The following is a 23,778-nucleotide window of genomic DNA, read 5'->3' as shown; positions in this document are numbered from 1 at the left end:
TCAAGCCTCCGATGTTTAGGCCCAAGGAAATCATTCCGATTGTAGCCCAACATTACATAGCCAGAGCTTGCAAAGGGTTTTTAACTCTCAGTAGTTATAGACTGTTCATCATTAGTTCATATAGGATAGTCTATAAATCAATAAAACATTTGTAATAAACATTGTATGAAAATGTGTCATAACTTGAATAGGCCTTAAACCATTCACAAGCCCTTCATACACCCTTTGTATACACTTTATAAAGAGTATATTAATATTACAGTTATAAATTGACATTTTTTTCCTTTGATTTATCCATGCACCAGTTGGTCCAAAAATAAATAGGGCTGCATTCCCCCTCAAGCAAAGTCACAAGTTGATTATGAACAGAGAAATCCATATGGTTAAAGAGACTCTCCATAACTTTTGTTAACTTTTCTATTTTTAGCCAGTAGTTCTGAAAGCAGTGCCCAAGATCCAATAGGGTCCCTGAAAGTTGTGTAGTAAGTCATCAGATAATTGCTCTCAAGCCCCTGCAGTTGTGCACAAAGACATGCACACGCTTGGGGGCTAATCCCAAAACCTAATTGGACAATGCTGTGCCGATCTGATCCCGCCTCACACCCACCTTAACCTTGCAACTTCATTGGACGTCATTACACCTGCCAATGAACATTGTCCCTTAAATTCGGTTGTCTTCTTCCTTGTTGTAGAGATTATGATAAGCAAGCGATTGTGAGGATGTCATTTTATACAATTTAAAAGTTATAGCCTACTTATATGTTTACATCAAATGTTCTATTCCTTGAAAGTCGGGCAATGATTCGGATGGATTAATTATTTGATTTGGATGGATGGTGGACACAACAGAAAGGTACGGCAATATTTTATCTAGACATTGGGTGAAAGTTTGAGGTATACATTTCTCAAGCGCAGCAAAGTTCTACGTGTGTTGTGTAGTGATTTACCCCTGGTAAAAACCTTCTAGTCTTTTGTGTAATATATTCCAAAATTCTAACAAAATACACCAGCGACACCATTTAGGAGATACAGGTTGTGAGCAGTGTTTCTGATCGGTTTGACAATTGTCTTCTAATGTCTGTATAAAATTGCATCTTTAGCGCACATCATTTTCTGCTTGGTTTCCAGATAAATGTAGCCTATTGAAAGAGAGAAATTAAACAACTACTAAGGTCTAACAGATCTTACTTCTAATTTCAAATGTATTCCAATTTATGATGCATGGATTTGATCGAAGTATTCAATGTATTTTCGCTGTTATCAAAATAACTAATGGTAAGTGCATGCAGCCAGGCAATCCCACTCGCTTCCAAGCATGTGCTCACTAGGAATGAGCACATATCTCATGCACTAAATGATGCCAGATAAAAAAATATAAGGATTATGTGCCTTTCTCCTCTGGGAGAGGACTGCACATGGTTTATTATGCATGTATGAGCCATACATCAAGTCCAAAACGGGAGGTTTAAAAAATAACTAGGTTGTTTTCATCCTCTGGAACACCTCTTTAAGTGTGGTGTTGTGCCAAATAAAAACGTTTCACTTGAAATGTAAATTAGGAACCCTATACTTAATACCGTGATTCTAAGTTATTGTACTTTAACTAGACTTTAACTACTGTAAAGTACAGGTAACGTAAAGTGCCAAAATAAAGGAAAAACCAACATACGTACTTCATTGGGCGTTGGGCCACCACAGGCCGCCAGAACAGCTTCGATGCGCCTTGGCATAGATTCTAGTGTCTGGAACTCTACTGGAGGGATACGATACCATTCTTCCATGAGAAATTCCATAATTTGGTGTTTTGTTGATGGTGGTGGAGAACACCGTCTCAGTCGCCGCTCCACAATCTCTCATGAGTGTTTAATTGGGTTGAGATCTGGTGACTGACACACACACACACACACACACACACACACACACTCATTTTAAACCCCCTATGCTCCTCTGAGACCCCTCTTTCAAACTCATCGAGATACAGTATCTTCTTCTAGCCATGTTAGCCAAATGAATGGGAAACTGGGGATTTGTTTACATGACCCTAACTAAGCATGATGCATGTTAATTGCTTAATTAACTTAGGAACCACACCTGTGTGGAAGCCCCTGCTTTCAATATACTTTGCACCCTTCATTTATTCAAGTGTTTCCTTGATCTGTATCTACCATTTACCCGACAGCATCTAAGGACATTGGGGCGGCAGCGTAGCCTAATGGTTAGAGAGTTGGACTTGTAACCGAAAGGTTGCAAGATCGAATCCCCGAGCTAACAAGGTAAAAATCTGTCATTCTGCCCCTAAACAAGGCAGTTAACCCACTGTTCCTAGGCCGTCATTGAAAATAAGAATTTGTTCTTAACTGACTTGCCTAGTTAAATAAAGGTGAAATAAATAAAAAAATAAACATGCGCAATGAATGATCTCTGTTAGCAGAGGGAGCTGTTGTATCATGCTTTCACAAAAATATGCCTCACCTTTAAATGTGTCAGGTAGGTAGGTCTAAACAAGGTCTCCAACAGGTCGATCTCCAAACAACTCTGAAAGTACATGCAATTTTCAAGTGTTCCACCGCAAACGGTCATAAATAAATCTCCCAAGCTTCAGACAACAGTATCTAATCAACATAACATTGACATTGTCCCACCCATGGTTAGCAAATAGTTTCCCAATAACCTTCTCAATTAAATGTTAACTGCAAAGTTGGCTTACCTGGCAGAAGTATATCATGAGTATATTGTTTGTTATTATTTGTTATTTGCTACATTTGCCATGAAATGAGCAGCAGCTGTACATAACCATTGCTAGACCAGCACATTAGATGGCACATTCCTCACTGGCTAGATGCGCAATTGAAAGATCAAATACGCAATTAAAGGGGAATTACACTAATTACAGAAAATGTTTACTTCTGGTGTGATTTAAGCATTGACATGGAATCAGAACATATACTTTCGTTGTTTCTCTATGAACATTTGTAATTTTGAGTGAAAAAAATAATAATTCTCAAACCAGGAAAAAGAAAACAGGGAAATCATAATATGGGAAAATATAAAACAGAATTTGGAAAAAAATATAAAACACTTAGTGTTTATAGTTGTTTAATTAACCATTATTTTACCTGGTATATTGACAGAAAACAGTGCACTACTTTCTCTTGTACACCAAGGACCCAGGAAAGAGTTGCAGGGGAGAGGAGAAGAATGTGCCTATTTGAAATCTAGAATTAAAAATGTGTAGCTCGCGACATGTTTCATATTTTAAAAGTAGCTGTCATGCTAGAACAGGTTGAGGACCCCTGGTATACTGTACCAGCAAATTAGCCTACGTCTTCATTTACAGTCAACATACCTTCTGTCCAGCGTACCACAACCAAACACCACCAAATCTATTTACAGCAAATAACAAAGAGTAAAATATGGGGCAAATAAGGACTCATTTAATAAAATGTAACATTTATTGCTAATAAATCAACAGGTCAAACAAAATCAATTCAGAAATCACCAGTACATCATAATCTCACCATAATCAAATAAAATCATCTGGTTATTATTAGATAATTACATTGGGAAAATTAAGATTATTACATTAGCATTGCCTACAGTAAGCATTCTTACTGTCATTTGTACAAAACAAAGTATAACAAAGCCAGATCTAGGTGAGAAAGTCAAATCAAGTGGTGGCACCAGACCACTATCATTTTAACCAAATTCATTTTTTCTACACCCATGAATAACAACATAACTTACATAGCAGGGGATTTGTTCACATTATACTGGGAGCCATATTGAAGTGTGACGACTGCATGGATAGCAAACTTCATAGCAGACTCACCTAAAAGTATCAGTCACAATATAATAAAGTAGAAAGATATTTATTTGTAAAAAAATATTTAACCTTTATTTAACTATATTTGAGGACATTCCACATTTAATTATGCCCTTCAGTTAAAATATGTCATTGATTTTCAACACTATGGACATTTTCCTTAAACAAAGAGCAGGGTGCATAAACTTTTTAATGACATAACAAAGTCATAACACTGTTTCATTTTTAACAATGCTGTGTCAAAACTGTTTTGCAGTGTAACAATGCTGTGTTGTGTGTAAAAGGTCACTCTATTCTTGATTAATCATCTTATGGCGTTAAACAAAGCCACTGACCAACACTCATTGCAAGGTTTCCCAGACACAGATTAAGTCTAATCCTGGACTAAACCATGGAGTACCTGTTTATATAAAATGATATACACACTAACAAAACCCATAAATCCACTTTCATAGACCACCAAACCATTACAAACACACAGGCATTCACACGCACACTGAGTTGCACCCTTTCTCACATGCACACTTGTAAATGTGTTTTCATCTGGTGCTTCAAACTACAATACATTCTGAGCAGAACTGGTTGTGATTCAGAGAGAGGGCTTATCATCAGTCTTCACTGACGGCTACAGTACAGCAGCTCCTTCTCAAACCCCGGTGGGGAATAACATCATGCCTCGGAGCGGTGCGGCTTCATCTCTGGCTCCGGTATGTGTAGGTTGGAAATCGATGTGATTTAAGATATATCCCACTGACTAACTCTTTCATTCCTTCCCCAAATGCTAACCATTATTTCAGTACTCTATAGAACATTACAACAATGACATAAAGAAAGATTAGAATTGAGAAAATAAAACAACATAACCATTAGTCTCTGTAAACATAAACCAAAGCAGATCTACATCTCGGTGACATGCATTAACCCAGGGGTCCCCAATTACATTCAGCCTTGGGCTGATTTTTCCTTGAGTGGATGGTCAGGGGGACAGGAATAATAAGAATAACAAGAATCCCAAACAGATATAGTATTTGACAAAAACAGACTCATCAGATATAGTATTTGACAAAAACAGAATCATTTCAAACCTTGATTACACTGGGATAGAATCACATATGCCTCTCTATTTATTAGTGTAAATACTTGGGCATGGATTTCCTAAATTAAAATCATTTTGAGCTGATTTCCTGGTGATTTGACAGTATTTTATGTTCCGTGGATCACCTATTGGGGAACTTTGCATTAACCCCTAACCAATACTGGCCTCCAAGCTCTTTTTCCAGTTCTATTTCCCTTAGGGGATGGATATTGACACCCTCCTGTTGGTGAATAGTTGCATTGTTCTCATTCCCACAAATACATTTCAGTGTGATTTGGTCTCTGAAAATATTATCTACTCATTGTTTGTATTGTCAGTTTTGGAAGGGAGCCAGCTGAAGTGATATCGTTCACGGGGAGTCAGAAGGTCCACGTCAAGTTTCTTCTGTTCTTTCTCACTGTCAACGGTCCTATACCCCAGCAAAGACATGGCACCCTTACACACCTCCTGGATGTTCCTTACCTTGTCATGGGGCAAAGTAGTACGCCAAGCCTGAGAGACGTCTGCTGCGTTGCGGGAGGTGATTTGGAAGGCCTCCTTCTTGGTGCCCTTGCCCTTACCGTGGGTGACCTTATAGATCCACTCCTGTAGTGACTGTGTCATCTCCAGCCCCACAAACTGATACATACTGTCAATCTCTGTCAAGGGGTCTCTCACCATGTCCTCGTAGCGTACCATCTTGTAACGTCCACGTAGAAAGTCTGGAGGTTTGAGCATGGCCCTCTCGTGGATGCGGATGTGGCTGCGGCATATCTCCTGCATGACGCGATACTGTGTGTCATCCACCTTGGTGTTGCCTTGCTCCAGGACCAGGGCATTATCCTTCACTAGGGCTTTGGCTGACTGCTCCCTGGAGCGCGCCACGGCCCGCGGGTCTCTCACCAGGTGGATGATGCGCAGGTCCAGAGTGGGGTCCTGCAGGAGAGGGTACAGGGAGTCTAGCTCAAAGAAGCGCACCTCTTTGAGCACCACATGGCTGTAGGTCCGACAGGCCTCTTCTGCCCCCTGCAGGCCAGGCCTGTCACACTTCTGCTTGCACTCTGTCTCGTTGCTGAAGAGGTGGCGGGGTGTGAGCTGGCAGGCAGGGGGAGAGCACAGGGCACGGCTGTGGCTCCACATAAAGAGGGCTGACATGTTGTGCTGGGCGGGAGTGTAGGCATCCATGACAGACATGTCACACTGGAAGACGCTGCGCATCAGGTCTCTCACCGCCATGCGCAGTGCCTGGGCTCCAGGCATCTGCAGAGTGGTCCACACATGCCACGATGGCTCCATCAGGTAGAAGACAGACGGGTGCTGGCTGAACACCTGGCCCAGGAAGGAGGATCCAGACCGCCATGAGGACAGCAGGAGCACGTGGACCTTGCCCTGGGAAGGAGGGCTACCACAAGGGAGGAGCTGGACATACCATCTAAACAGCAGCACCACAGCCACTCCCTGTAGAAGCAGCAGGAACACCACGGTCGGTGGCGTCAGTCTGAAGCGCGGCATGCCGGAGACTCTCTGTGTGAGCTGCTGGGAATTTATAGGAGGGTAAGAGGGCGCAAGAGAGAGAGAGAGAGAGAAAGGGGAGGGAGAGAGAGAGAGAGAAAGGGGAGGGAGCGAGAGAGAGAGAAATGGGAGGGAGAGAGAGAGAGAGAAAGGGGAGGGAGAAAGATAGAGAAAGGGGAGGGAGAAAGATAGAGAAAGGGGAGGGAGAAAGAGAGAGAGAAAGGGGAGGGAGAGAGAGAGAGAGAGGGGAGGGAGAAAGAGAGAGAGAAAGGGGAGGGAGAGAGAGAGAAAGAGAGAGAAAGGGGAGGGAGAGAGAGAAAGAGAGAGAGAAAGGGGAGGGAGAGAGAGAGAGAAAGAGAGAGAAAGGGGAGGGAGAGAGAGCGAGAGAGAGAGAGAAAGGGGAGGGAGAGAGAGAGAGAGAGAGAGAGCGAGAGAAAGGGGAGGGAGAGAGAGAGCGAGAGAGAAAGGGGAGGGAGAGAGAGAGAGAGAGAAAGGGGAGGGAGAGAGAGAGAGAGAGAGAGAGAGAGAGAGAGAGAAAGGGGAGGGAGAGAGAGAGAAAGGAGAGAGAGAGAGAGAGAGAGAAAGGGGATGGAGAGAATAAGGAGAGGCATGTTAAGAGTTTCATTCCAAAATGCTATGTATACACATCTTCAGAAATGTTGGTAAATTTGTTTTTATTGTCAAAAAAAAAAATGAAATCATGGCATAGAGTTGTTTAATTAAAGACATTTCTTTGTTTAAAATCTACACTTGATGGTTTCATTTCAGAGAGACAAATAATCATGTTCTTAGCAAAATGCTATATATCTGCTTCACTGAGAAATAAGTTGTACTGCTACGTTTTATAGAGTGAATCAAATAATGTAACAAATAATTACGTTTTTTATAAAGGAATGTGCAAATGAAACATTTGTGACATCAATATTTAAAAAATATTTGTTTTATATAATTCAATACACTAATATGAGAACTGTATGTAAAACATTTACATTTGACATTTACATCTGACATTTCAGTCTTTTAGCAGATTCTCTTATCCAGATTGACTTAGAGTAAATGCATTTATCTTAAGACAGTGGTTACCAGCAGGATAATTGCGATCGACTGGTCGATCTTCAAGGTATTCCTAGTCGCTCACTCACAAACACTTCTGTAGAAAAGCCAATGAAAAAGCTATGCGCTGCTTTTAAAAATGTGTATTCATCTTTCGCTGTTGGTAGTAAGTGCACTTGATTCAGAAGTCCTGCATGCCAGTTAGGCAGGGTTCCCATTTTGAACCATTTAATTTGTCTGGACATACAAACTCTACCTACCCGGCGGAACGTAATAGATATATCAAGAGTACCTACTGCGCTGGCCAATCGGAAAGCTCAAATGACCGTTCCTACATTGCCAGTGTACCACAACCCAGCAGTAAAATTTGATACTAGCCTTTATTTTTGAAGTTTATTTTGTCATTTTATTTTTACCCCCAATTTCGTGATATCATATTGATAGTTACAGTCTTGTCCCATCGCTGCAACTCCCGTTCGGACTCGGGAGAGGTGTAGGTCGAGAACCATGCGTACCCCGAAACACAACCCCGCCAAGCAGCACTGCTTCTTGACACAGTGCTCGCTTAACCCAGTAGCCAGCCGCACCAATGTGTCGGAGGAAACACCGTACAGCTGGCTACCGAAGTCAGGCAAAGCGTCAATACAAGGCTAAGATTGAATCATACTACACCGGCTCCAACTCTCGTCTTATGTGGCAGGGCTTGCAAACTATTACAGACCACAAAGGGAAGCACAGCTGCGAGCTGCCCAGTGACACAAGCTGTTATGATTAACAATATTCTCATTTTAAATAGAACTGTAACTAAGTAAACTTATACTCTGTTTTATTATATCTGATTAACAATATGAGTTCATAAGAAGGGATTGTGTGACAAGGACAAGGAGTAATTAAAGTTAATGAACACCATTCCAACTAGGAAGAAAGAAATGGTTTGTGGATTAAGTAAACAGATAAAGTAGTTAACCTATGGTTGAACCGACGAAACTGAGCTCTGGGGGGTTTTAGATAAGGAAGTGAGTGCATTCCTAGGTTTTCTGTTAGTTAGAACTGTCAGCTAAGTGGTGATCGATAATGGTGAGGAGTCAAAAGTTAATTCAGTTTTGTTGTGTGTCCTGTGTATGTGCTAGGGGGTCAGACTGAACTTTGAATGAACTTTTAAAGTTCCCTTTGTCTCGGTCGAGAGGAGGAGATTCACTTTAGAAGCAATGAAATGACGTCATGTTATTGTATATAAACTGTTGCTCGTGGTAACGTGGCAGCGCGCTCCGAGAATAAATTCTGTTACCTATTATTGAAAAGACTAGGTCTCCGTCTATTTTATGCAAACAAGAATCTTACAAATTATCATAAAATAGATTAAGGGAATTCAATTAATGAAAACATATTGGAATAACTAAATTACAGTAACACAAGACCTACCAGACAAGCTAAATAATTTCTATGCTCGCTTCGAGGCAAGCAACACTGATGCATGCATGAGAGCATCGGCTGTTCCGTATGACTGTGTGATCATGCTCTCCATAGTCAACGTGAGTAAGACCTTTAAACAGGTCAACATACACAAGGCTGCGGGGCCAGACGGATTACAAGGACGTGTGCTCCGGGCATGTGCTGACCAACTGGCAGGTGTCTTCACTGACATTTTCAACATGTCCCTGATTGAGTCTGTAATGCCAACATGTTTCAAGCAGACCACCATAGTCCCTGTGCCCAAGATCGCAAAGGCAACCTGCCTAAATGACTACAGACCCGTAGGACTCACGTCCATAGCCATGAAGTGCTTTGAAAGGTTGGTACGGGCTCACATCAACACCATTATCCCAGAAACCCTAGACCCACTCCCATTTGCATACCGCCCAGATCCACAGATGATGCAATCTCTATTGCACTCCACACTGCCCTTTTAAACATGGACAAAAGGAACACTTATGTGAAAATGCTATTCATTGACTGCAGCTCAGCGTTCAACACCATTCTACCCTCAAAGCTCATCACTAAGCTAAGGATCCTGGGACAAAACACCTCCCTCTGCAACTGGATCCTGGAATTCCTGACAGGCCGCCCCTCTCCTAGTAGTGGAGAGGGTAGTAAGTTTTAAGTTCCTCGGCGTACACATCACAGACAAACTGAATTGGTCCACTCACACAGACAGCATCGTGAAGAAGGCGCAGCAGCGCCTCTTCAACCTCAGGAGGCCGAATAAATTTGGCTTGTCACCAAAAGCACTCACAAACTTCTACAGATGCACAATCGAGAGCATCCTGTCGGGCTGTATCACCGCCTGGTACGGCAACTGCTCCGCCCACAACCGTAAGGCTCTCCAGAGGGTAGCGAGGTCTGCACAACGCATCACCGGGGGCAAACTACCTGCCCTCCAGGACACCTACACCACCCGATGTCACAGGAAGGCCATAAAGATCATCAAGGACAACAACCACCCGAACCACTGCCTGTTCACCCCGCTATCATCCAGAAGGCGAGGTCAGTACAGGTGCATCAAAGCTGGGACAGAGAGACTGATAAACAGCTTCTATCTCAAGGCCATCAGACTGTTAAACAGCCACCACTAACATTGAGTGGCTGCTGCCAACACACTGACTCAACTCCAGCCACTTTAATAATGGGAATTGATGGGAATTGATGTAAAATATATCACTAGCCACTTTAAACAATGCTACTTAGTATAATGTTTACATACCCTACATTATTCATCTCAAATGTATACGTATATACTGTACTCTATATCATCTACTGCATTTTTATGTAATACATGTATCACTAGCCACTTTAAACTATGCCACTTTGTTTACATACTCATCTCATATGTATATACTCTACTCGATACCATCTACTGCATCTTGCCTATGCCGCTCTGTACCATCACTCATTCATATATCTTCATGTACATATTCTTTATCCCTTTACACTTGTGTGTATAAGGTAGTAGTTTTGGAATTGTTAGTTAGATTACTCGTTGGTTATTACTGCATTGTCGGAACTAGAAGCACAAGCATTTCGCTACACTCGCATTAACATCTGCTAACCATGTGTATGTGACAAATACATTTGATTTGATTTGATTTAGGTGGTGAGGGTAGGTAGCAACACATTTGCCAGGCTGATCCTCAACACTGGAGCTCCACAGGGGTAAGTGCTCAGTCCTCTCCTGTACTCCCTGTTCACCCACGACTGCATGGCCAGGCACGACTCCAACACCATCATTAAGTTTGCAGACGACACAACAGTGGTAGGCCTGATCACAGACAACGATGAGACAGCCTATAGGGAGGAGGTCAGAGACCTGGCGTTGTGGTGCCAGAATAACAACCTATCCCTCAACGTAACCAAGACTAAGGAGATGATTGTGGACTACAGGAAAAGGAGGACCGAGCACGCCCCCATTCTCATCGACGGAGCTGTAGTGGAGCAGGTTGAGAGTTTCAAGTTCACATCAACAACAAACTAGAATGATCGAAACACACCAAGACAGTCGTGAAGAGGGAACGACAAAGCCTATTCCCCTTCTGGAAACTAAAAAGATTTGGCATGGGTCCTGAGATCCTCAAGAGGTTCTACAGCTGCAAAATCGAGAGCATCCTGACTGGTTGCATCACTGCCTGGTACGGCAATTGCTCGGCCTCTGACCGCAAGGCACTACAGAGGGTAGTGCATCCTGCACAATACATCACTGGGGCCAAGCTGCCTGCCATCCAGGACCTCTACACCAGGCGGTGTCAGAGGAAGGCCCTAAAAATTGTCAAAGATCCCAGCCACCCCAGTCATAGACTGTTCTCTCTACTACCGCATGGCAAGCGGTACCGGAGTGCCAAGTCTAGGACAAAAAGGCTTCTCAACAGTTTTTACCCCCAAGCCATAAGACTCCTGAACAGGTAATCAAATGGCTAAGCGGACTATTTGCATTGTGTGCCCCCCCAAACCCCCCCCCAAACCCTCTTTTTACGCTGCTGCTACTCTCTGTTTATCATATATGCATAGTCACTTTAACTATACATTCACGTACATACTACCTCAGTTGGGCCGACCAACCAGTGCTCCCACACATTGGCTAACCGGGCTATCTGCATTGTGTCCCGCCACCCACCACCCCCTCTTTTACACTACTGCTATTCTCTGTTGATCATATATGCATAGTCACTTTAATCATATCTACATGTACATACTACCTCAAACTAACCGGTGTCTGTATGTAGTCTCGCTACTGTATATAGCCTATCTTTTTACTGTTGTTTTATTTCTCTACTTACCTATTGCTCACCTAACACTTTTTTTGCACTATTGGTTAGAGCTTGTAAGTAATTATTTCACTGTATTCAGCGCACGTGACAAATAAACTTTGATTTGATATTGGCACGGTTTGCACAAACACGGGCTTCTCTGGCATTATCGCTTAAACAAAATCAGGCAGAGTTAAAACCTACAGTAGACAACATTAAAAAAAGATTACATTAGAAATGGTTGAAATACCCGCCCATTACGCGCAGGCCGTGCGGTGGTCGTAGATAAAATTACAGTGACCTATTACAATAACTACTTGTGTACCTCTAATAATTTCATATCAATATATACAAAATGAACAAGTGGAGACCTGGATGGCAAGAGAAATCAATGTGACATTCAGTACCAGTCAAAAGTTTGGACACACCTACTCATTCAAGAGTTTCTTTACTTTTCCTATTTTCTACATTGTAGAATAATAGTGAAAACATCAAAACTATGAAATAATATATCAAAATACATTTTATATTTGAGATTATTCAAAGTAGCCACCCTTTGCCTTGACAGCTTTGCACAATCTTGGCATTCTCTCAACCAGCTTCATGAGGTAGTCACCTGGAATGCATTTCCATTAACAGGTGTGCCTTGTTAAAAGTTCATGTCATTTATTGTTTTTCTTTCCTTCTTAATGCGTTTGAGCCAATCAGTTGTGACAAGGTGGCGGTTTCGGCGCCATGATCTTGGTAAGGCAGGGTTTACATATACAAAGACACACCACCAGTCCACGTGAAGGGTTAACACGGTAAAAAAAGGATCATGTACCGGCAGCGTTCCTGATACACAAAACTCAAACAAAATAAATATGCCGTCATCAGTGGATGGTCCTCCACTCTTGGTCTTTGGGGTTCACTCCGTGTTGAAATCTTCAGTTCCTTTATTCTGGTAAACATCCTTCTCCACCGTATGCTCAGTGTCTCCAACAGCCTCCTCCTCGTTTGCATGCTGGGGTCAAAGAAAAGACAAAGAAAGCAAACCCAGGGTGCGGTTAAGTAGAGGTCCTGATTGGTTTCACCTGTCTGCCGTTTAGTCTCTAATTACAACTGGAGACAGGTGTGGCTGTTCTGCTGCAGTCTGGCAGTTTCCCCTGAGCTGTCCATGGTCCTGCCTCTGGGGAATACTTCCCATTGCTGTCCGTGGTCCTGGCAGCCAGAAATCCCAGAAACCTCGCAGGCACATACTGTCCATCCACCACACAACCCCTGAAACCGCTACATACCTTTCCCCCCAGCATTGACCCTGTGGTCAGAGCGGTCAAAGAAAACATGGCATGCATACGGGACATGGCATCTGCATTACCATGTGTAGAACCCAAAACGGTGGAAGCTCCGATAGTGGAACGGCTGGAGGCTGAGGAACCACCGGGTGATCCGGGCGTTAGTGTGCTTATTCTGCTTCATCCAGGTAAGGGGAGCGTGATCGGTCATCAACACAAACTTGCGGCCCAAAACATAATAGTTAAAAAACTCCAGAGCCCATTTGATTGCCAAACACTCTTTTTCCACTGTTGCATATTTGGTTTTGTGGGGGATCAATTTATGGCTAATGTACAGCACAGGATGTTCCTCTTCCTGCGAGATTACAGCTGCAATTCCAGTGTCCGATGCATCTGTCTCTACAATCAGAGGTTTCGAGAAATCCGGTGAACACAACACAGGGGCAGTGCATAAGGCCGTTTTCAGTTTCTGGAATGCCTCTTCGGCCGCAAGGTTCCACTGTACCATGGTAGGTTTGGCCTTCCGGGTCAGGTCACACAGGGGTCCTGCAATGATTGCATAATCTTGGATGAAATGTGTGTAATCACCGGTTATTCCCAGGAAGGTACCCCAGGTACCTCGAGGCTAATCCTGGATCACAGCGACATTCTTCTCTTGTGGTTTGATCAACCCTCGCCCTATAGAATAGCCCAGATACTTTGCTTCACATACCCCCAACGTGCATTTCTTTGGGTTGGCTGTTGAGTCCTGCTTGCCGAGGGGGTCGAGGACCGCTGTTAAATGGATTAGGTGCTCCTCCCACATGTGACTGTGGATTATCACATTGTCCAGGTAGGCTGCAGCATAGGATTGATGTGGCCGCAAAATGAGGTCCATCAGCCTTTGAAACGTGGCGGGGGCTCCATGAAGTCCAAAGGGCAGTCACACATATTGGAACAGCCCGTCTGGAGAGGAGAATGCCGTCTTCTAACGAGCTGCCGGGGTCAGAGTTAAGGTTTTTGGTGGACCCGTATCCCCAGAGGTGTGATGATGTCATGATGCATGCCATGATGGATGTGATGGGCGTGTCCTGGTAAGGAAAAAAATACATCTATATTTTTCAAAACCAACTAACGTAACTGAGACAGCAATACCTCTCCAAGGGTAATCTCCTCCAGCAGGTTCTCGGAAGAGGAAGTGGCCGAAAGTACTGATGTCTGTGTGTTTGTCCCTCCCCAACAGTGGCCTATTGACTCACCCACTTTTTAAAAAGGTTAATATGATACACCTGTTCTGGCTTCCTTCTCCCTGGCTGATGGATAAGGTAGTTCACAGCCCCAGTTTCTGCAGCACCTCGTAGGGACCCCGCCATGTGGCCAGGAATTTACATACCGTCATGGGTACTAACACCATAATCCGATCCCCTGGGGCGAACTCTCGGGGTTGAGTGGGACGGTTATACACTCGACTCTGGGCTTCTTGGGCCTGCTGTAAATGTTCCTTCACAATAGGCATTACCAACGCGTTTATGCGTTCTATCATGTCTTCAATGTGTTCTATGACCGTGTTGTGGGGGCTGGACTGTTGTTCCAAGTTCTCCTTCATCACATCTAACAATCCCCAGGGCCTGTGGGAAAACAATAGCTCAAATGGGGAAAAACCAGTGGATGCCAGGGGTACCTCACTTATGGCGAACATCAAAAACGGGAAGAGCTGGTCCCAGTTTTGCCCATCCCGCTCAATGGTCCGTCTGAGCATGGATTTCAGGGTTCTATTGAATCTCTCGACTAGGCCGTCAGTCTGGGGGTGATATACAAATGTGCGCAAGTGATTTGAAGTAATTTACATAAATCTTTTATCACCTTGGACATGAACACCATACCTTGGTCTGTCAGGATCTCTCGGGGTAAACCTACCCTGGAAAACATCTGTAGCAGCTCTCTGGAGATGCTCTTGGTGTTGGCACTATGCAGGGGATAGCCTCGGGATACCTGGTGGCATAATAAACTGTGACCAGTATATGTTGAAACCCTTTTGCCGACCGTGGTAAGGGTCCAATTAAATCCATAGCAATTATATCCAATGGCGTATCTATCACTGGCAACGGGATTAAAGGATTTAGTAAATCCGGGAGGAGTGAGGTTCTCTGACAATCAGGACACCCCTGATAATACCTTACCATATCTGCATACACCCCCGGCTAGAAGAAACGTTGTAACACCCATTCTTGTGTTTTCCCTCTCTGTAAATGTCCTCCCAACAAGTGGCTATGGGCCAGGTTCAGCACTGTACACCAAAACGGGGTAGGAACCAATAGCTGCTCCACGGTGACGTCATGCGACTTAGTGTCCTGGTATATAAGAGATGGTTGTTCATTGAAAAATGGGGAAAGGTGAGGACATGAGCAGGATTTACAGGTACTCCATTGATTACCTTGACATTCTGTCTGGCTTTCTGTAGTGTGGGGTCTTCCAGCTGAGCAGTACCAAACCTTCCCCTATACTGTGCTAACTCAGGAGGGAACATGTCATATGCATCAGAATTTCCAAGCCCTTCGGCTTGTGCTTCCTGTTCCTCCCCTTCCACCATTTCTGGCCCATTCATCCTCACTGACTTTCCTGCCTCTTCATCATTTCCTTCCCCTTCTTCTCCCAGGAGAACTCGAGTGTCGGCTACGGACGTTAGCAGGTAAGTAGCAACTTGCTAATTTTCTTTTCATAGGTCAGGGAGTTGTTTGGTAGCAGTTTAATTTTCTTTTCACCTGAAAATGTGAAGGATGCCTGGCATGCCCTATTACTGGCACAGCCAGCTCCTTTGTCCTGTAGTCCGTTCCTTAATTCTTGAAATATGGACAGCCGCGACCCAGTAGCACGGGGCATGGTAGGTTCTCAACCAAACCTAGGTTACTTCGGAACTGCCCTCTGGTGGTGTTAATCTCTAAATCTGCGGTTGGGTAAGTTTTGGTGTCCCCGTGTACACAGGTGATGTCCATGGTTGGAGTGGTAGTTCTCTGTGGCTGGGTTAATAGTGAAGGCATGATGAGGGAGAACAAGCTCTGGGAGTCTAGAAGAGCATCAACTTGGACCTGTACCCGACTGAGGTGCGGTGGGTGGCGGAGGGCTTGGACATGGGTAGATTGGAAATGTCAACCTGCATGGGTTCCTCCTTCTTGGGACAGTTCCATGCGATGCGTCCTATTTCGCCACAGCAGTAGCACTCTCGGATGTCAGTATCCACCCCTCTATTCCCTGTCTTTGCTTCATGTTGGAAAACACAATTCTGGTCCCCAAGTTTCCCATCCGCTCTTTGGATTTTCCCTTTCCAAACCCAGGGAGTCTGCAGTTCAGATGGGGGGGAGGGGGGGGTTCTGTCCAGCTGACTGGGTTTGAGCAGTTCTTCAGTTGCTCGACATCACTGAACAAGGTAAACCACTCCGTCTGCTGTGGTGGGACTGCCCAGGCTGACAACCTTTAACTCGTAAGGTAAGGCAGGGATGTAGTGGTCAATCACGCAGCCACAAGGTTTCTCTGATCAATAGTCCTGATATTACTCCTGTGTTCTCCTATCCTGCTATGCATTGTAAGAGCTTGTTTAATTTCTCCTACATAGCATGAACCAGAAATACATTTGATAAGTTATACCAAATGTTTTATAGAACACTTGATGAAACCCTGAATCTGAATGGCCTTGTCTGTAATGAGGTGATTGAACATTGTGCTGTGATAGCTGTGCTGTTGTGCTGTGATGCTGTGACAGCCATGCTGGTTAAGTGTATTGGGGTGATTGAACATTTGTTCAAGTTACACTGGGTACATCTGTTACATCTGTAATTACCGTCCGACATTGTCTAGGAAGGTGCTACATGGTAGCCGTGGAAGATCAGACCTCACCACCATTTAAATGATGTTGGGGCCGCGTCTGAAGACTACCATCTTGGTTTATTGTTACTGTAATTTAATTATACCAATGTGTTTTCATTAATTGAATTCCCTTAATCTATTTCATGAGAATTTGTAAGATTCTTGTTTGCATAAAATAGACGGAGACCAGTCTTATCAATAATAGGTAACATAATTTATTCTCGGAGCGCGCTGCCACGTTACCACGAGCAACAGTTTATATACAATAACATGACGTTATTTCATTGCTTAACAGAATCCCCTCCTCTCGACCGGGACAAAGTGAGGCTAAAAGTTCATTCTAACTTACTAACACACTCCCAGGTCACACGACATAATTGAATTAACTGTTGACCCCTCAACATTATCGATCACCACTTACAGTGCCTTGCGAAAGTATTCGGCCCCCTTGAACTTTGCGACCTTTTGCCACATTTCAGGCTTCAAACATAAAGATATAAAACTGTATTTTTTGTGAAGAATCAACAACAAGTGGGACACAATCATGAAGTGGAACGACATTTATTGGATATTTCAAACTTTTTTAACAAATCAAAAACTGAAAAATTGGGCGTGCAAAATTATTCAGCCCCCTTAAGTTAATACTTTGTAGCGCCACCTTTTGCTGCGATTACAGCTGTAAGTCGCTTGGGGTATGTCTCTATCAGTTTTGCACATCGAGAGACTGACATTTTTTCCCATTCCTCCTTGCAAAACAGCTCGAGCTCAGTGAGGTTGGATGGAGAGCATTTGTGAACAGCAGTTTTCAGTTCTTTCCACAGATCCTCGATTGGATTCAGGTCTGGACTTTGACTTGGCCATTCTAACACCTGGATATGTTTATTTTTGAACCATTCCATTGTAGATTTTGCTTTATGTTTTGGATCATTGTCTTGTTGGAAGACAAATCTCCGTCCCAGTCTCAGGTCTTTTGCAGACTCCATCAGGTTTTCTGCCAGAATGGTCCTGTATTTGGCTCCATCCATCTTCCCATCAATTTTAACCATCTTCCCTGTCCCTGCTGAAGAAAAGCAGGCCCAAACCATGATGCTGCCACCACCATGTTTGACAGTGGGGATGGTGTGATCAGCTGTGTTGCTTTTACGCCAAACATAACGTTTTGCATTGTTGCCAAAAAGTTACATTTTGGTTTCATCTGACCAGAGCACCTTCTTCCACATGTTTGGTGTGTCTCCCAGGTGGCTTGTGGCAAACTTTAAACAACACTTTTTATGGATATCTTTAAGAAATGGCTTTCTTCTTGCCACTCTTCCATAAAGGCCAGATTTGTGCAATATACAACTGATTGTTGTCCTATGGACAGAGTCTCCCACCTCAGCTGTAGATCTCTGCAGTTCATCCAGAGTGATTATGGGCCTCTTGGCTGCATCTCTGATCAGTCTTCTCCTTGTATGAGCTGAAAGTTTAGAGGGACGGCCAGGTCTTGGTAGATTTGCAGTGGTCTGATACTCCTTCCATTTCAATATTATCGCTTGCACAGTGCTCCTTGGGATGTTTAAAGCTTGGGAAATCTTTTTGTATCCAAATCCGGCTTTAAACTTCTTCACAACAGTATCTCGGACCTGCCTGGTGTGTTCCTTGTTCTTCATGATGCTCTCTGCGCTTTTAACGGACCTCTGAGACTATCACAGTGCAGGTGCATTTATACGGAGACTTGATTACACACAGGTGGATTGTATTTATCATCATTAGTCATTTAGGTCAACATTGGATCATTCAGAGATCCTCACTGAACTTCTGGAGAGAGTTTGCTGCACTGAAAGTAAAGGGGCTGAATAATTTTGCACGCCCAATTTTTTAGTTTTTGATTTGTTAAAAATGTTTGAAATATCCAATAAATGTCGTTCCACTTCATGATTGTGTCCCACTTGTTGTTGATTCTTCACAAAAAAATACAGTTTTATATCTTTATGTTTGAAGCCTGAAATGTGGCAAAAGGTCGCAAAGTTCAAGGGGGCCGAATACTTTCGCAAGGCACTGTAGCTGACAGTTCTAATTAACAGAAAACCTAGGAATGCACTCACTTCCTTATCTAAAACACCCCAGAGCTCAGTTTCGTCGGTTCAACCATAGGTTAACTACTTTATCTGTTTACTTAATCCACAAACCATTTCTTTCTTCCTAGTTGGAATGGTGTTCATTAACTTTAATTACTCCTTGTTCGTGTCACACAATCCCTTCTTATGAACTCAAGTAAGTTTACTTAGCTACAATTCTATTTGAAATGGGGATATTGTTTATTCATTTATTCATAATAATTCTAACATTTATTTACAAGTATTTTCCAGTTGTGGGTCAGTGCTCAATATGTGCCAGTATTTTTTTTAATGACGTGGTCGAACTGTTTGCCTAGTGGGGAGTATTGAAAAAAGCAGTGGACTCGTTGGTCAGGGGGGCGGGGTGGTTTGAGAGTGAAGCTCTCATCATGGGTCATATTTTTGTAACGAACCCGTGCATCATGCAGCCAATCCTCTGGTTAACCCCACTGTCTAAAGCGCCCATCCAGACAGTGAGCATTTTTGTCATAGTCACTCTGTGTTCAACAGATCCTGCGTATGTGACTGTATTGGCTGATAGGGAAGCTCTTTTTCAGGGGTGTATATTGTTGAAGCTATCTCCGCATAACAGGGAATTCTCATTCGTTGGCTTCCTGTATAGATCCGTGCTAAAGCAACCCCCTCCCTCTTTATCAAAATGTCCATAAAACTTGTTTCATGCACATAAAAGGTGAGAGTGAATTTCAGATGTTCTCTGCTTGTATTGATGAAGGAGTGAAATGTATGAAGTTCCTGTGCTGTGCCCTGGAATAGAAGGAATATGTCATCAATGAACACTGGCATAGCACTCACCCCCGCAAGGCGATGGGTGAGTCCTACGAGCTCCCCGGTGGGCCCACGAGCCCCCTGGAGGTCAGGCCCCCCAGATAGTATATGTACACATCAAAACTGTGAAGGACCTCCGCGTTATTCTGGACCTTGATGTCTCTTTTGACGAACATATCACAAATATTTCAAGAACAGATTTTTTTCAATCTCTGTATCATAGCAAAAAAATCTGACATTTTTTGTCCAAAAATGATGCAGAAAAACTAATCCATGTTTTTGTCACATCTAGATTAGACTATTGCAATGCTCTACTCTCTGGCTACCCGAATAAATCACTAAATATACTTCAGTTAGTGCTAAACACGGCTGCTAGAATCTTGACTAGAACCCAAAAATGTTATCATATTACTCCAGTACTAGTCTCTATACACTGGCTTCCTGTTAAGGCTAGGGCTGATTTCAAGGTTTTACTGCTAACCTACAAAGCATTACATGGGCGTGCTCCTACCTATCTCTCCGATTTGGTCCTGCCATACATACCTACACGTACGCTATGGTCACAAGACACAGGCCTCCTTATTGTGTCTAAGCAAACAGCCGGAGGCAGGGCTTTCTCCTATAGAGCTACATTTTAATGGAATGGTCTGCCTATCCATGTGAGAGACGCAGACTCGGTCTCAACCTTTAAGTCTTTACTGAAGACTCATCTCTTCAGTATATCTTATGATTGAGTGTAGTCTGGCCCAGGGGTGTGAATGTGAACAGCAAGGCACTGGAGAGATGAACCGCCCTTGCTGTTTGCCTGGCGGGCTCCCATCTCTCCGCTGGGAGAGATTCTATGCCTCCGACCCTATTACGGGGCTGAGTCATTGGCTTACTAGTGCTCCTCCATGCCGTCACTAGTAGGGGTGCGTCACTTTAGTGGGTTGAGTCACTGACGTGATCTTCCTGTCCTGTTTTGTGCCTCCTAGGGCTTGTGTGGTGGAGGAGATCTTTGAGGGCTACATTCAGCCTTGTCTCAGGGTAGTAAGTTCGTGGTCTGTTGATGTCCCTTTAGTGTTGTGGGGTCTGCACTTTAGCAAAGTGGGTGTCTTATCTGGTGTCCTGTGTGAATTTAAGTATGCTCCCTCGAATTCTCTCTCCCTCCACTACCGGAGGACCTGAGCCATAGGACCATGCCTAAGGATTAACTGGCCTGATGACTCCTACCTGTCCCCAGTTCACCTGTTCGTGCTGCTGCTCCAGTTTCAACAGTTCTGCCTGTGGCTATGGAACATTGACCTGCTCACCAGATGTGTTACCTTGTCCCAGACCTGCTGATTTCGACCCTCTCTCTCTACAGCACCTGCTGTCTCGACCTCTGAATAATCGTCTATGAAAAGCCAACTGATATTTACTCCTGAGGTACTGACCTGTTGCACCCACTACAACCACTGATTATCACTCGACCCTGCTGGTCATCTATGAACGTGTGAACATCTTAAAGAACAATCTGGCCTTAATGGCCATGTACTCTTATAATCTCCACCAGGCACAGCCAGAAGAGGACTGGCCACCCCTCAGAGCCTGGATCCTCTCTAGATTTCTTCCTAGGTTTCGGCCTTTCTAGTGAGTTTTTCCTAGCCACTGTGCTTCTACATCTGCATTGCTTGCTGTTTGGGGTTGAAGTCTGGGTTTCTGTATAGCACTGTGTGACATCTACTGATTTTGATTGATTGATGTAATATTTAGGCCTAGTGCCTAACACCTTGATAAGACCGACAGCGTCATTGTGTTTTGGTACACCAGAAGTACATTCATTTCCAATGGAACGCTGCATTAGCCTTGCATTGCAGAGGCAGTTGCAGTGTGTTCTGTGTGGTGCATACGTATACATCAAATTGTATGTGTAGACTTGACAGAAATAGTAACAAAACGTAAATGTTTAACTTTTGTTGGACGCATATCCAGGGATATAGTGCTGCTGGAGTGCCTTTTTTCAATTTGAGAATACAAGGAGCTGGTAAAAATATTTCAGGAAAAAATATTCTGAAGTGTCCTGCAAGATCACATAATGATGAATGAGTATTTTACATAACAAAACCTAATATAATAGCACAGCATAGTAGGTCTATCATTTTACTGTTACACCAAAAACACCTCATTTCTAGTGAGATTTTAGGATGGTGAACTGAAGTTGAATAGGCACATTTATTTTCTCATGCGGCCAAAACTCAAAAGTGTGTGCCACTAGGCAGGATATGTTTTGATTAAAACAAAATAAATACAAGGCTAATAGTTTGTTAACACCATCTGCTCTAATTCACTGGTAAAATTATCATTCATGATTGACAGTGATGATGGCCTATTTTGAAATTAGGTATGCCCAACTTAGTGATTGAGGGTTTTAAAAATATAAAATTTTCTTGAGACAATACATGTGGGCATAAGCAGATGTTGCAATTGGAGGAGGCATTTTATGCATATTCCATTATAATATTCAACTGCTTCTCCAGTTTCAACTGTTCTGCCTGCGGCTATGGAACCCTGACCTGTTCACCGGAAATACTACCTTATCCCGGACCTGCTGTTTTCAACCCCCTCTCGCGACCTCTGAATGCTTGGCTATGAAAAGCCAACTGACATTTACTCCTGAGGTGCTGTCCTTTTACACCCTCTACAACCACTGTGATTATTATTTGACCCTGCTGGTCATCTATGAACGTTTGAACATCTTGAAAAATACGATCTGTTCTTAATGGCCCTGTACTTTTATAATCGCCACCTGGCACAGCTAGAAGAAGACTGGCCACCCCTCGGAGCCTGGTTCCTCTCTAGGTTTCTTCATAGGTTCCTGCATTTCTAGTGAGATTTTCCTAGCCACTGTGCTTCTACATCTGCTTTGCTTGCGGTTTGGGGTTTTAGGCTGGGTTTCTGTATAAGCACTATGTGACATCTGCTGATGTAAAAGGTGCTTTATAAATACATTTGATTTGATGGTACAAACTTTGATTGAGTTAATTAAAAATATATATTTGCGCTCCTGACACCTAAAGAAAAATAGCACTACACATTTCTACAAAAAATGTTGGATTGCATAATGAAAAAAAAATTGACTGTAGGACATATTATGCAGCATTGATGCGATGACGCTGTCGGTCTGGTCGAGGCTATGCCTGTAAATGGGGCAAGGGGTACAGGTCCCAAAATCAATGGGCAAAGGCATGCTACAAAGTTTCTTCATCGAACAGTTCAAATTAATGAATAGTCTACATTTAGGACACGTTAACATCATTTATATGGTATAGATATATGCCTATATAATAATACATGTACTGTATATAAGTATTCATACATAATACATAACATACATAATAAAACATAATTATTCTTTAGATAGGCCTTGTATTAATTTTAAACCCGAATACATTTTTTAAAAGTAATGTGCTGAAATTGAATGGAACACTCAGCTACATTAGCCTAAATTAAACTGTCTGTAGGGGTGCAATCCTTAGTTTAGGACTATCCAGTATCATACAGAACTACATACCAGACAACAGTGGACAAACACTGTTACAAACAGCGATCGGTAACCGTGATCCACAGATACATAAAACAATGTCGCTAAAAAGAGTTTTTGTCGGAGCTGGTCAGTCCCAGTAGTTCATTTTTGCATGAATACTTTACCTTCTCCGCTGTGTTGCTGGGCGACGAGACCGCAATGAGTGAGGAGAGCTCTGAAACTAACTGTTGTATTACATTCACGGTCTTTAGGCAAACATCCACTGCCTTCAGAGTGTTAGTTTGCGTAGCCTACAAAGAGTTTTGAGACGTGGCCATGAGAGCTGCGCCTGGCAGTGCAGACTGGTCTCATAGACTAGACGTAACATAGTAAACGTAAATCCGGGATACAGCCATGTGTATGGTGTGTTACGTTTGGTATGGTTACATAAGACAGAAGGTTACTTAAAATAGGGTGGTTGGTCAAAGTAGATGGGTGGGCGTATAATGTAAACATCTAGCAAACCAAAAATTGTGTGTTCAAATCTCATCACCGACAACTTTAGCATTTTAGCTACTTTGCGATTACTTAGCATGT

General features: G+C 43.2%; 1 protein-coding gene across 3 annotated transcripts; it reads right to left on the bottom strand.

Moving 5' to 3' along the window:
* Positions 1-3,430: 3,430 nt before the first annotated feature.
* Positions 3,431-23,758, bottom strand: chst6 (carbohydrate sulfotransferase 6). 3 transcript variants are annotated; one of them, XR_005043876.1, is made up of 3 exons: positions 23,367-23,758; positions 5,130-6,431; positions 3,431-5,094 (listed from the first exon to the last, which is right to left on the bottom strand). XR_005043876.1 is itself a non-coding variant. In XM_036973917.1 (2 exons), exon 2 carries the CDS (start codon positions 6,408-6,410, stop codon positions 5,214-5,216), a length of 1,197 nt encoding a protein of 398 aa, XP_036829812.1. In that variant the 5' UTR covers positions 6,411-6,434; positions 23,367-23,758; the 3' UTR covers positions 3,431-5,213. The 3 variants fall into 3 exon arrangements, 2 of the variants coding, with proteins under 2 accessions (XP_036829812.1, XP_036829809.1); XM_036973917.1 differs by having other exon boundaries at positions 3,431-6,434; XM_036973914.1 differs by having other exon boundaries at positions 3,431-6,431; positions 23,367-23,757.
* Positions 23,759-23,778: the final 20 nt, after the last annotated feature.

This window comes from Oncorhynchus mykiss, chromosome 1 (genome assembly GCF_013265735.2).
Source record: "Oncorhynchus mykiss isolate Arlee chromosome 1, USDA_OmykA_1.1, whole genome shotgun sequence".
NCBI classification, from domain to species: Eukaryota; Metazoa; Chordata; class Actinopteri; order Salmoniformes; family Salmonidae; genus Oncorhynchus; species Oncorhynchus mykiss.
Note: the sequence above shows the minus strand (reverse complement) of the source record. Positions and strands in the feature narration are given on the sequence as shown.